This window comes from Salmo salar, chromosome ssa11 (assembly GCF_905237065.1).
Source record: "Salmo salar chromosome ssa11, Ssal_v3.1, whole genome shotgun sequence".
Taxonomy (NCBI): Eukaryota; Metazoa; Chordata; class Actinopteri; order Salmoniformes; family Salmonidae; genus Salmo; species Salmo salar.
In genome coordinates, this window is record NC_059452.1 from 20,649,225 (window position 1) to 20,665,301 (window position 16,077).

The 16,077-nt window shown below is 40.8% G+C and overlaps 1 protein-coding gene across 6 annotated transcripts in view; it reads right to left on the reverse strand.

The window, feature by feature from the left end:
• LOC106562197 (transcription factor 12) overlaps positions 1–15,441 on the reverse strand; it is a 95,884-nt gene extending 80,443 nt beyond the window's left edge. For 3 of the 6 annotated variants that reach the window (XM_045689166.1, XM_045689167.1, XM_045689163.1), the window contains exons 1-3: positions 15,151–15,438; positions 14,322–14,410; positions 13,880–13,952 (exon numbers count right to left, since the gene is read on the reverse strand). In XM_045689166.1, the coding sequence (XP_045545122.1) occupies positions 13,880–13,952; positions 14,322–14,393 (145 nt within the window). In that variant the 5' untranslated portion in view covers positions 14,394–14,410; positions 15,151–15,438. Of the gene's footprint in view, positions 1–13,879; positions 13,953–14,321; positions 14,411–15,150 lie in introns of all 6 variants that reach the window. The other 3 variants (XM_045689164.1, XM_045689168.1, XM_045689165.1) reach the window with 3 other exon arrangements.
• Positions 15,442–16,077: the final 636 nt, after the last annotated feature.

A 16,077-nucleotide genomic window follows, 5' to 3' on the forward strand; every position in this document is an offset into this window, starting at 1 on the left:
TCCTCCTCCAAACACGGCGAGTTGAGTTGATGCCAAAAAGCTCAATTTTGATCTCATCTGACCACAGCACTTTCACCCAGTTGTCCTCTGAATCATTCAGATGTTCATTGGCAAACTTCAGACGGGCATGTATATGTGCTTTCTTGAGCAGGGGGACCTTGCGGGCGCTGCAGGATTTCAGTCCTTCACGGCGTAGTGTGTTACCAATTGTTTTCTTGGTGACTATGGTCCCAGCTGCCTTGAGATCATTGACAAGATCCTCCCGTGTAGTTCTGGGCTGATTCCTCACCGTTCTCATGATCATTGCAACTCCACGAGGTGAGATCTTGCATGGAGCCCCAGGCCGAGGGATATTGACAGTTCTTTTGTGTTTCTTCCATTTGGGAATAATCGCACCAAATGTTGTCACCTTCTCACCAAGCTGCTTGGCGATGGTCTTGTAGCCCATTCCAGCCTTGTGTAGGTCTACAATCTTGTCCCTGATATCCTTGGAGAGCTCTTTGGTCTTGGCCATGGTGGAGAGTTTGGAATCTGATTGATTGATTGGTGCTGTGGACAGCTGTCTTTTTTACAGGTAACAAGCTGCGGTTAGGAGCACTCCCTTTAAGAGTGTGCTCCTAATCTCAGCTTGTTACCTGTATAAAAGACACCTGGGAGCCAGAAATCTTTCTGATTGAGAGGGGGTCAAATACTTATTTCCCTCATTAAAATGCAAATCAATTTATAACATTTCTGACATGCGTTTTTATGGATATTTTTGTTGTTATTCTGTCTCTCACTGTTCAAATAAACCTACCATTAAAATTATAGACTGATCCTTTCTTTGTCAGTGGGCAAACGTACAAAATCAGCAGGGGATCAAATACTTTTTTCCCCCACTGTAGTTAGCAAGTTAGCAAACCAAATGCATAGGTGGAGCCCTGAGCTGGATATAAATTATTTGACACGTTAGATTTCTTATAGTTATATTTAACTTATAATTAGTAATAAGCAGTGGGGTAGCACGCACTTCGTCAGCACCCGTGACCCCCACCAAAAAATATATATATATATATATATATATACATTTTATTTTTTTAACAGTAAAAAATACCGAAATACCCCAGTATACGGTATATCACCCAAGCCTAACATCGACACTGACAAATGTCATCAAATTAAACCCTAATTACTATCAGTTTCATCATTTGTTTTATACTTAGTGATTTGAATTTGTAGAAATATCTCTAGGTAGGCAGAGATATGGAGCCGGCGAAGCTGCAGTATTTGCCCAATGTCCCCCTGATGAGCACACACAACCCACAACCGATGGCCTCTTCAAATTCATGTCATTAAAAGGCACGAAGGAGAAACCACAATCTCCCTCTGTTCAAGCTGCAGAGGTGTATATGTTTGTTTTGCTATCTCGGTTTCTCTGGCACACTTCGGAGGGGCCTTGAAGGGTCCTGGCAGTGCGGTTCTGCTGCATTTGTCTGGGTATGCCCAGTTCAGACGCATTAATCTAAACTCTCATTCCCTGCAATTTCCACACTTCCTTCCTGTGCTGCTGCCTGCGCCCCTCGCCATATGTTCACAGTGGCTTACGGAGGAAAGGTGCTTTTTCCTCTAGAGGAGCTGGAGCACACAGGCTAAAGAGATGAGGAATTTATCTCTGCTATAACATAAACTGCCAGAGTTCAGTAGTTATGCAGAATAAATTAGTTTCTTATTTAACATAAATAAATTTCCCTTAGGTTGTTAGTTAATAACGTGTATCTAAACTGTTTAAGAACACCAAATCCACTCATATTTCATTCAAAAGGCAAAAGGCCTTGAACTGGTTGAGAAACAGTTTAACTAGGCACAGTGGCAGACTAAATGAGCTACAGTTGAAGTCTGAAGTTTACATACACGTTAGCCAAATACATTTAAACTCAGTATTTCACAATTCCTGGCATTTAATCCTAGTAAAAATTCCCTGTCTTAGGTCAGTTAGGATCACCACTTTATTTTAAGAATGTGAAATGTCAGAATAATAGTAGAGAGAATGATTTATTTCAGCTTATATTTCTTTCATCACATTCCCAGTGGGTCGGAAGTTTACATACACTCAATTAGTATTTGGTAGCATTGCCTTTAAATTGTTTAACTTGGGTCAAACGTTTCGGGTAGCCTTCCACAAGCTTCCCACAAAAAGTTGGGTGAATTTTGGCCCATTCCTCCTGACAGAGCTGGTGTAACTGAGTCAGGTTTGTAGGCCTCTTTGCTCGCACATGCTTTTTCAGTTCTGCCCACAAATTTTCTATGGGATTGAGGTCAGGGCTTTGTGATGGCCACTCCAATACCTTGACTTTGTTGTCCTTAAGCCATTTTGCCACAACTTTGGAAGTATGCTTGGGGTCATTGTCCATTTGAAAGACCCATTTGCGACCAAGCTTAAACTTCCTGACTGATGTCTTGAGATGTTGCTTCAATATATCCACATAATTTTCCTGCCTCATGATGCCATCTATTTTGTGAAGTGCACCAGTCCCTCCTGCAGCAAAGCACCTCCACAACATGATGCTGCCACACCCGTGCTTCACGGTTGGGATGGTGTTCTTTGGCTTGCAAGCCTCCCCCTTTTTCCTCCAAACATAACAATGGTCATTATGGCCAAACAGTTCTATTTTTGTTTAATCAGACCAGAGGACATTTCTCTAACTTCAGGCATTTGGAAATTGTTCCCAAAGATGAACCAGACTTGTGGAGGTCTACAATTTTTTTCTGAGGTCTTGGCTGATTTCCCCATGATGTCAAGCAAAGAGGCACTGAGTTTGAAGGTAGGCCTTGAAATACATCCACAGGTACACCTCCAATTGACTCAAATGATGTCAATTAGCCTATCAGAAGCTTCTAAAGCCATGACATCATTTTCTGGAATTTTCCAAGCTGTTTAAAGGCACAGTCAACTTAGTGTATGTAAACTTCTGACCCACTGGAATTGTGATACAGTGAATTATAAGTGAAATAATCTCTGTAAACAATTGCTGGAAAAATTACTTGCGTCATGCACAAAGTAGATGTCCTAACCGGCTTGCCAAAACTATTGTTTGTTAACAAGAAATTTGTGGAGTGGTTGAAAAACGAGTTTAATGACTCCAACCTAAGTGTATGTAAACTTCTGACTTCAACTGTAAGTGCTCTAATACTGCTATGCAATAATATTTCAAGTAATGTTACATCAACAACAAAAAAGACTCATAATTGCAGACTCAATTTACCCTAGAACCTGTACTGTAAAAACCCTCAACTTGCAATCCACTCAGCAGAAAGGTTAACTACAGAGAAGTAGACAAATCATAACTCTTTATTCATTCACCGTGCGTGGATCTTTTTAGGGTGAAACAAACACTGGAGCACAAAAGGATTAGCCTATCACACCAGCGGGTTCCTGCAATCAGCAGCGTGTTTATTACATCAGGAGGACTTAGTTTTATTGAGCTGCTCATTAGTAAGTTTAATCAGAGCCGTGTCTTATGACTGTTCTAACACCACTATCAGATTCCTCATCAGAGTGCTGAGTGCTATCTCAAACTCGCACACGCACACGCACACACACACACACACACACACACACATATATAGCTTCTGATACAGAGTCCCTTCTCATTCCTGTGCTCCTGGCCATAAATTAGCCAACATGGCAGAGGAAGGCCCATTGAGTCCCATTCCTCTGCCTCCAACCGCAGTGCTGAATAGAACACAGGCCCTGGTAGGCAGTGGACTGCACCGTAGCCAAACGTTCTCTCATTCTCCCCTGGCCCTGACACCAATGGCAGGGCTGTCAGCACAGCAAGCTACTCTCACGCTACTCATAGCAGGGGGACAGCAGGCTTTCCTGACTCATTTGGGCTTGTGTGATCTTCTCTTTCTCGTGACATGTTTTCTAGTGATGGAGATGAACATGTGGGAGTGAAAGAGCCCTTCTTCGATATCAAAAGTGAATTAACATGATGGGACGATATTAATGATGTAATAAAGTGAGTGACAGCCAATCAGAGCGCATGACCAGTGCCCCTCTGCTGTCCCATCTGTTTCACAGTCAGAGAGGATCCTGGGACAGGGCCAAAAGGAGGCTGGAAAAACGACAAGCTCTCTCAATTTATTAACTCACTTTTCATCACCCTTTTTGATCAATGTTGATTAGCACAAATAATCAAAAAGCTTTTTTAAGTATTCTGGACCTAACTGTCAAATAATAAGTGATTCATATTTCAGTCTTCTAGCTCACTAATAATTATTAGATTTGCAGGAAGATAACATATTCCCAGCTGAGAGACAAGGAGAAAAATGGTAGGAAAGCACACAGCGCAGTGTCATCAGTATTTCCTTCAAATCCAGTTTTTTTATTAATCTGCAATAAAAATAAAATGTTCATGTATTGCCATTTATGATGTAAAGGATGTAACACATGTAACTGCTTCCTCTCCGTCATTCAATAATGTAACAAAGCCAAAGAGAACATGATTTCCCTTCATTAAAATAATTGCCATGGTAACAAACAAAATGAGGTTGCATGAATTGAAAGTTGAGAGCTTTACAAAAGATTTAGCTCGAGTCCATCGTCTTTAATTTATTACTGTAAATCCTTCAAAAGACAAATCAAAACCAGGAACAAATCAGTGGTACGCAGTAATCCTCAAGTATTTTAAAAGAGGAGAGATTGAACTTCAATTTGATTGGTATTTTGCACAGCACAGCAAAAAAAAAACATTTCAGACTTCAGACCTAAAAATAACATGCCACATTCACTGTAAATGCAGTTGCAACTAAATCTATACATAGGAGAGGCTGGCCCAGCCACTGCTGAGGGATTAGGCCTACACAACAACGACTTGGACTCATCAGCATTTTCTATATCTGAAATGGAAATCCTAACAAATGTATCAAGCCTCAGGTCACGGTCAGCCCCAAACACTCAGTTATCCTCACAAACTAGCCACAACACCTGAGAAAATGTTGTGTGTGAGTGTGCGTGTGTGTGCCGCGTGTGTGTTTGCGAGAGAGGGAGAGAGAGAGAGAGAGAGAGAGAGAGCTAGAGAGCATTTATGAGTGTGGGAAAGAGTGAAAGAAAGAGAGATGCCCCATTGTGCAACAATCCATTCTGTGATCTTTAAAACCACTAGAACAAAACATGACCCTATGATGGAAATCTATCTGATAAGGACAATTATTTGGTATGCTTTTTGGCAAGGCAGTGGTGTACATAGTCTGATTCCTGCATTTAAATCCCCCTCCCCTCAACACCCACACAGAATGACCAAACAGACAATGTCCTTATCATACCTTCCATCTTCAAACACAAATAGGACATAGCCAGAAACCCAAACAGCTAGGTTGGCAGAGAGGGAGCTGTAATAAAAACAGTGATAGTAGAGGGGTGGTCACGTACTGCACGTAACCACTGCACTCTGGATGGCACATAACATAACATCACAGGTCAGAGCTCCCATGCAGTCCGTTGGACACAAACAGTCAGGTCCTTTCCTGGCACTACGTATATCAATACAGGTGCAAGACTTGAGCTGCTACGGGAAAATAGAACACATCTGAATCTACAAATACAAAGCCGTGTGTTCATAATCACACAGTTTACAATATCACCTTTTCCATTCAATAATGTCTGTCTTTAAACACAGCACATAGCACATGCTCCCTCCTAGCCTGCATCCCTCCCTCCTTCTGAGATCCTGAGTTGATATGGTTAAACTGGTAAAGGGCCAGTCCCCAACTCAGCATCCCAGCAGCTCCCCAGAGTACCCCCAGTAATGCTCTGTCCAGGGCTCTCTGACTCCCACAGGGGCCTGGTAGATCAAACAGGGGATCATTACTCATTCCTTCCCACTAACCCCTGCTCTGTTATTCCCAATCGAAGCTCTGCACGCTCCCAGGCGCATCACTGAGACCACACGGCAGGCCCGGCTGCATGCGATGGCCATGGGCTCTCAGGTCATTAGACGAGGACAACCCACCCCTCCTCCTCCCGCTGCTGCCCCCAGATACGTCCTCAGAGGGTAGGGCCAGTCATTAGTGGTCAGGATGGAGGTAGCTAAAGCTAATGCTCTCTCTCTGTGTGGCATGTTGACCAACGCAACTCTGTATCTCTGAGGAGTGCTATCGACCTGACACCAACATGCTCCCTTAAGTCCAGAGTACTCAGCATCAATGTACTGTATTTGGGAGTTTAGTTTTAAAACTAACAGACATCCTGTGCTTCAGCAGCAGGTGTTCTTGAAGAATACACTACCGTTCAAAAGTTTGGGGTCACTTAGAAATGTCCTTGTTTTTGAAAGAAAAGCACATTTTTTGTCCATGAAAATAACATTCAATCGATCAGAAATACAGTGTAGACATTGTTAATGTCATAAATGACTATTGTAGCTGGAAACGGTTGATTTTTTATGGAATATCCCGACTCCGGGATGCTGGCCTTCTAGGCAGAGTTGCAAAGAGAAAGCAATACCTCAGACTGGCCAATAAAAATAAAATATTAAGATGGGCAAAAGAACACAGACACTGGACAGAGGAACTCTGCCTAGAAGGCCAGCATCCCGGAGTCGCCTCTTCACTGTTGACGTTGAGACTGGTGTTTTGCGGGTACTATTTAATGAAGCTGCCAGTTGAGGACTTGAGAGGCTTCTGTTTCTCAAACTAGACACTCTAATGTACTTGTCCTCTTGCTCAGTTGTGCACCGGGGCCTCCCACTCCTCTTTCTATTCTGGTTAGAGCCAGTTTGCGCTGTTCTGTGAAGAGAGTAGTACACAGCATTGGACGAGATCTTCAGTTTCTTGACAATTTCTCACATGGAATAGCCTTCATTTCTCAGAACAAGAATATACTGATGAGTTTCAGAAGGTCTTTGTTTTGGCCATTTTGAGCCTGTAATTGAACCGACAAATGCTGATGCTCCAGATACTCAACTAGTCTAAAGAAGGCCAGTTTTATTGCTTCTTTAATCAGAACTACAGTTTTCAGCTGTGCTAACATAATTGCAAAAGGGTTTTGTAATGATCAATTTGCCTTTTAAAATGATAAACTTTGATTAGCTAACACAACGTGCCATTGGAACACAGGAGTGATGGTTGCTGATAATGGGCTTCTGTACACCTATGTAGATATTCCCAAAACAATCAGCTGTTTCCAGCTACAATGTAATGGTCGTCGTGGTGGATGGACCAAGGCGCAGCGGGTTGAGTGCTTATATTCACTTTATTAGAACACTAATGAACAAAACAAGAAAAACACCCGACAAACAGCCTTGCACGCGACAAACAGCTATGCGACAAACAACCTCCCACAAAACCCCATGAAAACAAACTCCTAATTATAGGACCTTCAATCAGAAGCAACGATAACCAGCTGCTTCCAATTGAAGGTCCAACCCCAATAAACTAAACATAGAAATAGACTAGAGTAGACAGAACATAGAAATACACTAACATAGAACAGTGCCCAAAAACCCCGGAATACATAAATCAAACACCCCTTTACATACCCACACAACCCGAACCATATAAAACAAATACCCCCTGCCACATTCTGACCAAACTACAATAACAAATAACCCCTATACTGGTCAGGACGTGACATACAATAGTCATTTACAACATTAACAATGTTTACAGTGTATTTCTGATCAATTTGATGTTATTTTAATGGACAATGTTTTGTACTTTTCTTTCAAAAACAAGGACATTTCTAAGTGACCCCAAACTTTTGAACAGTAGTGTACATACATACATACAGATAGATATAACTCACTACCTCCGTCCAACACCTCACATTGTGTCCATTCAGACTATATCAGCCAGAGGTCAAGCACAGATAAGCAGGTATAGAAATGTATCTCTGCCTGGTTTTAAATCCAGCTGCCTCAAGTCACAGTAAGGGTTGTTTGGTCCCCACCAACTGTAACGCCCTGGCCATAGAGAGGGGTTTTTGTTCTTTATTTTGGTTAGGCCAGGGTGTTACATTGGGTGGGCGTTCTATGTTCCTTTTTCTATGTTTTTGTATTTCTTTGTTTTGGGCCATGTGTGGCTCCCAAACAGGCACAGCTGAAGTTCGTTGTTGCTGATTGGGACTCACACATAAGGAGCATGTTTTTCCTTTGGGTTTTGTGGGTAATTGTTTCTGTTTAGTGTTTGCACCTGACAGGACTGTTTGGCTGTCGGTTTTCTTTTCTTGTTTTGTATAGTGTTCTTTCTATTATTGAATGCAATGATGAACACTAACTCCGCTGCACCTTGGTCTACTCTCTCTCACGACAGCCGTTACACCCACTAAGTGCCTTCACAACTTAACACAACATCAAATACATGGTAATAAACTGCTCATTTGAAAAATGAATTGGAATCCACATCAAAGGAGCCAAGTCAGATGTACAACACCAACTTTCTTCAATCAAAATAATGACAGTCTAGGAGAAGCCTGATAGTAATCTACCGCATATTGGGTGACTGAAGACATTATTTTAATGTTTTTCCTCTTGGCAGACCTGCAAAAAAAGATGCAAAAGCTGTGCCAAGTCACCTGCCTTCAATGGACTTTCATCGCTATGGCAACAGCACAGTTCTCCATAACCAAGTCAGGAGGTGACCTGTGATACATAAATGAGAGATGTCCAAACTCTCCCTGAATCTTCCCTCCATTGGCGGGCAGGAGGCCCAGTCTGCCAGGGGAGGGTACCCATTTGAAGGCATCACAAACGCAGTGTGGCCCAATGGTTCACAGAGCAGCCAGCAGGTTATCTAAAAATAAACAGACGTCTCTGAAAGAAAAGGATTCCTTCAGCAATACACTCAAAGGCTTAAAACATGAAATGAGGTTTGTCAAACTAAAGCCTGCTATAAGACCTGATCAAATTTTTTAAAAATGAAATAAAATATTTTCTTTTTTTTTATATAGTCTATGCACTTTTGTAAAACAGGGGTTCTGAGACTACAAACTAAAATGAGATGATCTTATGTGGATTTAAATAAACACACTCAAAACAATGAGAGCTTATGAAAAATGAAATCAGTCAAAAGGAGAACTGGAGTGGGAAGCATCTCATGGGACAACAGCTTCATGAGCAAAATAAAATAAAAGATTCAGCTCAGTCCTTCTTTAAGAACCTCAGTTGAAAGCTACTGTTGTGGTTACATATATTGAATCTGTTTGAACTAATCCATTTTAGAAGAAAAATGCATGCTTAAATTGAAGACCAACTTAGCAGTTGCTTTAAACAAAAAAATACAACATCCCAAATCCTTTGAAAATGCTTTGAAGATAAGCTGCGTTCAAGATGAGTTTTGTCACCTTTTATATCTTCACACATTGTGCCATGTACAGTGGAGAGGTTTTTGTGTGTGTTAAATTATCTTAAAATGCAAGCTGGGTACTTCTGCAAGTTCTAAGTCTTCTGACTGAACAGAAAAATCCTTGCTTAATAATTATGAATGAGAATAAGTCATATTCTTCTTCTGACTGAACAAAAAAAAATCCTTGCTTAATAATTATGAATGAGAATAAGTCATATCCTTCAACACTGTATTAATAATTAATCAGCAGATAATAATATTTTCTAATCCATGGGGATAAAAGCTGAAGAAAGAGCTTTAAACTGAGAGAAAGTTTGCTGAAGTGGAAGGAAAATGCAGTGTAAGTCTATCACAAGCATATTATTTAAATTATATTCACAAAAAGTATTGTAAATATAATTTAACAGTTCTGACATCCTTGTAACATCCTTGTACAACTTGTCTTCATCTATTCTGTAAACAAGTGAATGATAACAATGTCTTTGAATTGACTGCAGGACAACCAGGAATACTTAGGACCATTCTAAACAAGATGGGATAAATAAACATAAATACAGGAAGGCAAAATTGCAGGAGAAATTTATCATAAATTCTGTTCAGGTTGTCAACCCGCAGTAGGAGCAGAAATATTTGCCTCAGTCTGTCCCTCTAGGAGCAATAACAACCCAAACATAATTATGGCTTTTCTGATTCTTGGCTGACTTCTACAGCAAGTCTAAAGTAGGTGGGACAGAGAGAGCAAACCATGATCTGAAAATATTCCTAATATAGCTCTCCAAATATAAAAGTGCCACAGTGAGCTCTGAAGCAAGCTAACTGAGCAGCTTGGACATAGATGTTAATGTGAGTATTGCATCATGCAGAACATTACATTTTAGGTATCAGTGGTTTCTAGTTTACTACTTACTTTAGGTCAAGGAGTATATCAAGCTTGGAAAGCTTGGAACAGACAGGTGTGTGACTCTGACACACATAAAAAACATCAAGGAGAGAGTAAGCCCAAAACAGATCCCACATAATGTCTATTGATGGAAATAGAACAAAAATACCATCCACATAAGCCTCTACAAAACATGGCTCAATTCTTGTGACTTTTCTTACTGACTAAATAAATACCACCAGGCATTTCAGCCATGACGATGGGCTTTGATGGGAAAAACAGTCTATTATAGACTGTTAATAGACTGTTTTTCCCATCAAAGCCCATCGTCATGGCTGAAATGCCTGGTGGTCTATATTTCTTTTCTAAACAAAAAACACCATGCCGATGCTGGTCTATTTTGGAAGCCACTGAGTGCATGCCCAACACATCAGGCTTAAATGTGGCTGGTCACATGATGTCCATGAATGCCATGCTATATTAAATTCTAAAGCACACCGCAGAGTTTACTGAGTTCAATTCTCCCACTTCACACATTAGGAATTCAGAAAATGAGTTCCTTTGTAACACTTGAATTGAAGCAACATTCTATTTTATATTTCATTATGGTGGGGCAAAATGGAAGGTATGATCACTGAAACCGAATTTCACTCAAAAATGAAGTAGGCCTATTCAGCAACACTTTACATAGCATTAGCTACATAGAGCGCTATTAAAGGATGGTTGGGAATATATTTGACATAACGTAAACAGACCCAAATTGATATATATTGATAATGCTCTGTATAGTTGTTAATACTTATGAATGCACAGTGAATGCTTTACCCAAACTGATTGATGAAAGTGCAAGTATATACAGTGACGGCAGGTAGCCTAGTGGTTTGAGCCAGTAACCGAAAGGTTGCTGGATCGAATCCCTGAGCTGACATGGTAAAAATCTGTCATTCTGCCCTCTGACCAAGGCAGTTAACCCACTGTTCCCTGGGCGCCAAAGATGTGGATGTCGATTAAGGCAGCCCCCCCGCATCTCTCTGATTCTGAGGGGTTGGGTTAAATGCGTTAGACACATTTCAGTTGAAGGCATTCAGTTGTGCAACTGTCTAGGTATAGCACTTTGTGACATCGGCTGATGTAAAAAGGGCTTTATAAATACATTTGATTGATTGATTGACCAAGTATCCCCCTTTCCCTTCAGAAAGTATTCAGACCCCTTGAATTTTTCCACATTTTGTTATATTACAGAGTTATTCTAAAATGGATTAAATAAATAACAATCCTCAGCAATCTACACACAATACCCCATAATGATAAAGCGAAAACAGGTTTTTAGAAATGTTTACAAATGTATTAAAATAAAAAACAGAAATACCTTATTTACATAAGTATTCAGACCCTTTGCTATGAGACACAGAATTGAGGTCAGGTACATCCTGTTTCCATTGATCATCCTTGAGATGTTTCTATACAACTTGTATGGAGTCCACCTGGTGTAAATTATATTGATTGGACATGATTTGGAAAGGCACACACCCGTCTATATAAGGTCCCACAGTTGACATTGCATGTCAGAGCAAAAACCAAGCCACAAGGTCAAAGAAATGGTCCGTAGTGCTCAGAGACAGGATTGTGTCGAGGCACAGATCTGGGGAAGGGTACCACAAAATGTCTGCAGCATTGAAGGTCCCCAAGAACACAGTGGCCTCCATCATTCTTAAATGGAAGTAGTTTGGAACCACCAAGACTCTTCCTAGAGGTGGCCGCCCGGCTAAACTGAGCAATCAGGGGAGAAGGGCCTTGGTCAGGGAGGTGACCAAGAACCTGATGGTCACTCTGACAGAGCTCTGGAGTTCCTCTATGGATATGGGAGAACCTTCCAGAAGGGCAACCATCTCTGCAGCACTCCACCAATCAGGCCTTTATGATAGAGTGGCCAGACGGAAGCCACTCCTCAGTAAAAAGCACATGACAGCCCGCTTGGAGTTTGCCAAAAGGCAGTTAAAGACACTCAGACCACGAAAAACAAGATTCTCTGGTCTGATGAAACCAAGATGGAACTCTGAATGCCTGAATGCCAAGCGTCATGGCTGGAGGAAATCTGGCACCATCCCTACAGTGAACCATGATGATGGCGGCATCATGCTGTGGGGATGTTTTTCAGCAGCAGGGACTGGGAGACTAGTCACGATCGAGGCAAAGATGAACGGAGCAAAGTACTGAGAGATTCTTAATGAAAACCTGCTCCAGAGTGCTCAGGACCTCAGACATTTGCTTACATTTCTAAAAACCTGTTTTTGCTTTGTCATTATGGGGTATTCTGTATACATTGATGAGGGGAAAAAACTATTTAATCAATTTTAGAATAAGGCTGTAACCTAACAAAATTTGGAAAAAGTCAAGGGGTCTGAATACTTCCCGAAGGCACTGTACTTAAAGCATCAATTCAGCACCGACTTGACCTGGATCCCAAGCTATTTACTTCTGTGGAGACAGCATCCAGAATAGGAATTGAGGATGTAAAGTACTATGAAAAACATCCGAACACTTCACCAGGCTTTTCACAAAAGCTCCCTTTTGGCCCCATTGTCTTACTGTTCAGTCCATTGTCTTGCAGTTGTTTCCACTAAAAGTGTGTCCTTTAGAACTAACGAGGCTTTGTCGCTTTACGTAAAACAAGTATCGAGGAGATATAATGCTTGATTGTGCTATGGATTCATGTGTTGGAGCCTTTACAGCGAAGAAATTATCTACATAAAAGCAGGGAATTTAAGCAACACTTATTAAAACATCTACGCCAATGAGGCAAGCTGCATCAGTCTAAACAGCCCACTTCTGCATGAGAAATGCTCCCGGCTAAAAGTACACTACATCAGATCACATCCTCTAGTCATTGAGCCTGTGAGATAGATGTGTGAAGGCCACATGAATGGCCAGGCCTTTAGGGACGTGGGGCTGAGGAACTCACTGCCTTTTTCAAACAGCTCAGCACTGGGGGACGGACACATGCATATGAAGCACCACTTGATGAACAGGAAGTAACCCCATACTGTACTTACAACACAATTGATAGACATTGGATATCTTTGGCACAGCTTTTATATGTTGCACAAATCTAGGGAGCAATATATCACAAACACAATCAATGCCCCACTGTCAACATGAGCAAAATTGATTTTGTGTCATAATCAATAGAAAATGGATATGCGAACAAGCCACAGAGATCTTTCTGCACACAAAACACAAGGAAGGGTTATAAAGTAGTGATAATTACAATTATATTACACTGTCAGAGCTGTTAGGTCGATAAGCATTCTTTCACATATGTCAAATAAGCCTAAACCATTCCTTATTTCCACATCTTTACAGCAGTCAGTCTACGATAATTCCACGTGGAGGTGGCATGTTTCAGAGTGCACACACACACACAGACACACACACACACCGCTGAGGTGGGAAATTAATAGTAATACAATGTTGAATATGAAACCTTGCTCCTTTGGCTTTTCACAAAATGAATAACACAAATATTCAAAATGCAGTGGGAGACATCAGGAACACTCATATGAACAGATTTCAAACAGCAGTGGTTAGACAAGACACAACAGGGGGAGAGACAGGACCAGGGCTAGAACTGAACAGAACAGAACATATTAAAAATAGGTTTCTGGGATAAAATCCTACCTGGTGCACTGAACTGGCTGCTTCCAAGGGTGGTTGGCCTGTTTTTCCCACTATTTACAGGTGGAGAAAACATCTACCAGAAGAAAAGAAATGGTCTGAAAAATGTGACTCTGAGACAAATTTATATTTTGCCTTTGATAATCATGCATCTGTTACAAGCTGTTCAGACTTCCTGTGTTTCATAATCAATTTCTTCACTGGAGAGACATTGACTGATACAGAATAAAGTGGGCTAAATAACAAACAAATAAAACATTATAAAAAGATAGATAGATAGATAGATAGATAGATAGATAGATAGATAGATAGATAGATAGATAGATAGATAGATAGATAGATAGATAGATAGATAGATAGATAGATAGATAGATAGATAGATAGATAGATAGATAGATAGATAGATAGATAGATAGATAGATAGATAGATAGATAACTGTCCTACCGCGCTAAAATCCAGCAAGTCACTCAATTCCTTGTCTGTTCCGATAGCGGCAATCCGCTGTTGAGGATTCATCCTGCCAATCTTTCGACCTAAAGAAGAAAGTTTGTTTGCTTAGGTCGATTTTTTTTTTTATTGTCCTAATTCCTTGATAAAAAAAAAAATTCTCCATTCATTAACGAACTTCAGTAAAGTGCAATCTCATTCTAGATTCCGATTGAAGTTGACAAGGAAGATTCCCAGAACACGTCGGTTCAGAAAATAAATCTGCACAGTGACCCTTGACATTGCTGTGCGAGTTAATTGATCAAAGGTAAGCTACTGCAACAACCGATGAAAGTAATTGTAATTGACCCCTTGTCATCCACGCTCCCTTTTAGAAAATGTTACTGCACATTATGACAACTGAACAGAATGAAAAGGAAAAGGTAGCCAATACGTGGTAAGGAAATGCCATCTATTTGGAATGGTACAGGCACATTGAAAATGCTTGGCGCTGCGTGTAACACCAGTGACACACTGAGACCTGCAGCATCGTTTTTCAAATGTTTATCTGACTCCCCAAACGCTACATTTGTATCAATCTTCCGCGACAGACTAAGTTACAAAATAACTAACCTACTGTAGCTTTTCAAATCAAGGACTAATGAATGATACGCTATACAATGTTGCTTTGCAATAGTCAGTGATGAGCCACGAATTCGGTGTGTCATTAAATAGAAAGTGAATTAGCATGTTAAACAAAAAGGAAGATCCACCAATATGCTATAGGCTACAAATTCAGGCTGTGTAAAACGCCCTTTCAAGTAAAAGTAGTAAAGCCAATGCCAACCCTTTACTCCATACCAGCTCCAGTCTCTTGTATCCCAACTTCTTTCACCCAGTCCGAAACCTTTTTTGACAAACTCACTACAATATTTTACCTTTTCCCCTTTAAAATTCCAACTAGGGCGATCGGGTGTGGTAGTATGGAGCCTCGTTCTCTTGTAACGCGTCTCAAATACTGTAAAACAGTGATTTAGGTTGTAATAGTTAGCAAAATATCCCTATATGTCACTTGCGAGTTAACCTTAGGCAGACAGACATTTTTGCTTCGCAAAAACCTCAGCACCACAATGACATTCAGTGTTGTATCCTTCCGCTGAAACCAGTGAAACGATATCCCCGGCCTAGCCCACTACAGACACCACGCGGAGTGGTAGGAGATGAACACCCATCATATTACATTTAGCCTATCTTAATCAATCATTAGGCAAAATTATGTGAGACTAGTACAAAGAGATCGAAACCAGATTTTGTACGTTGTGTCAATCAGAGCATTGGTGTAATGAAAGGTATTGGTGGAGGAGTCTGGGGATATTTCAGACCTCTGAATTCACTACACTGGTGTTAGAAGTGGGATAACGAATAAATGAGTAGCCAATGAATGCATATGGACCGAGAGAGTGGGAAAGAGCGAGGTCACTTTAAGGTGGTTGCAACTAATTGGACATATAGCAACATTCTGGCCCACACTAAATGGGAAATGTTGACGCAGAGTAGGCCTAGTTTCTTTAAAAAAATACGTTGGAGTATCACAGTTATAACCTGTTTGTCCCTATGTATGTTAGCCTTGCTAATTGAGTCCGTCTAAAAGACCGAGAGCATTGTGTGCTGCAGTGTCATGTCTATCACGGTTGAAGCACACTCAAAAAGCAAGCATACGGCAAACTATTTTTATGAACAGCACAATAAGTCGGGACTACTTTTTTCTCTGTTC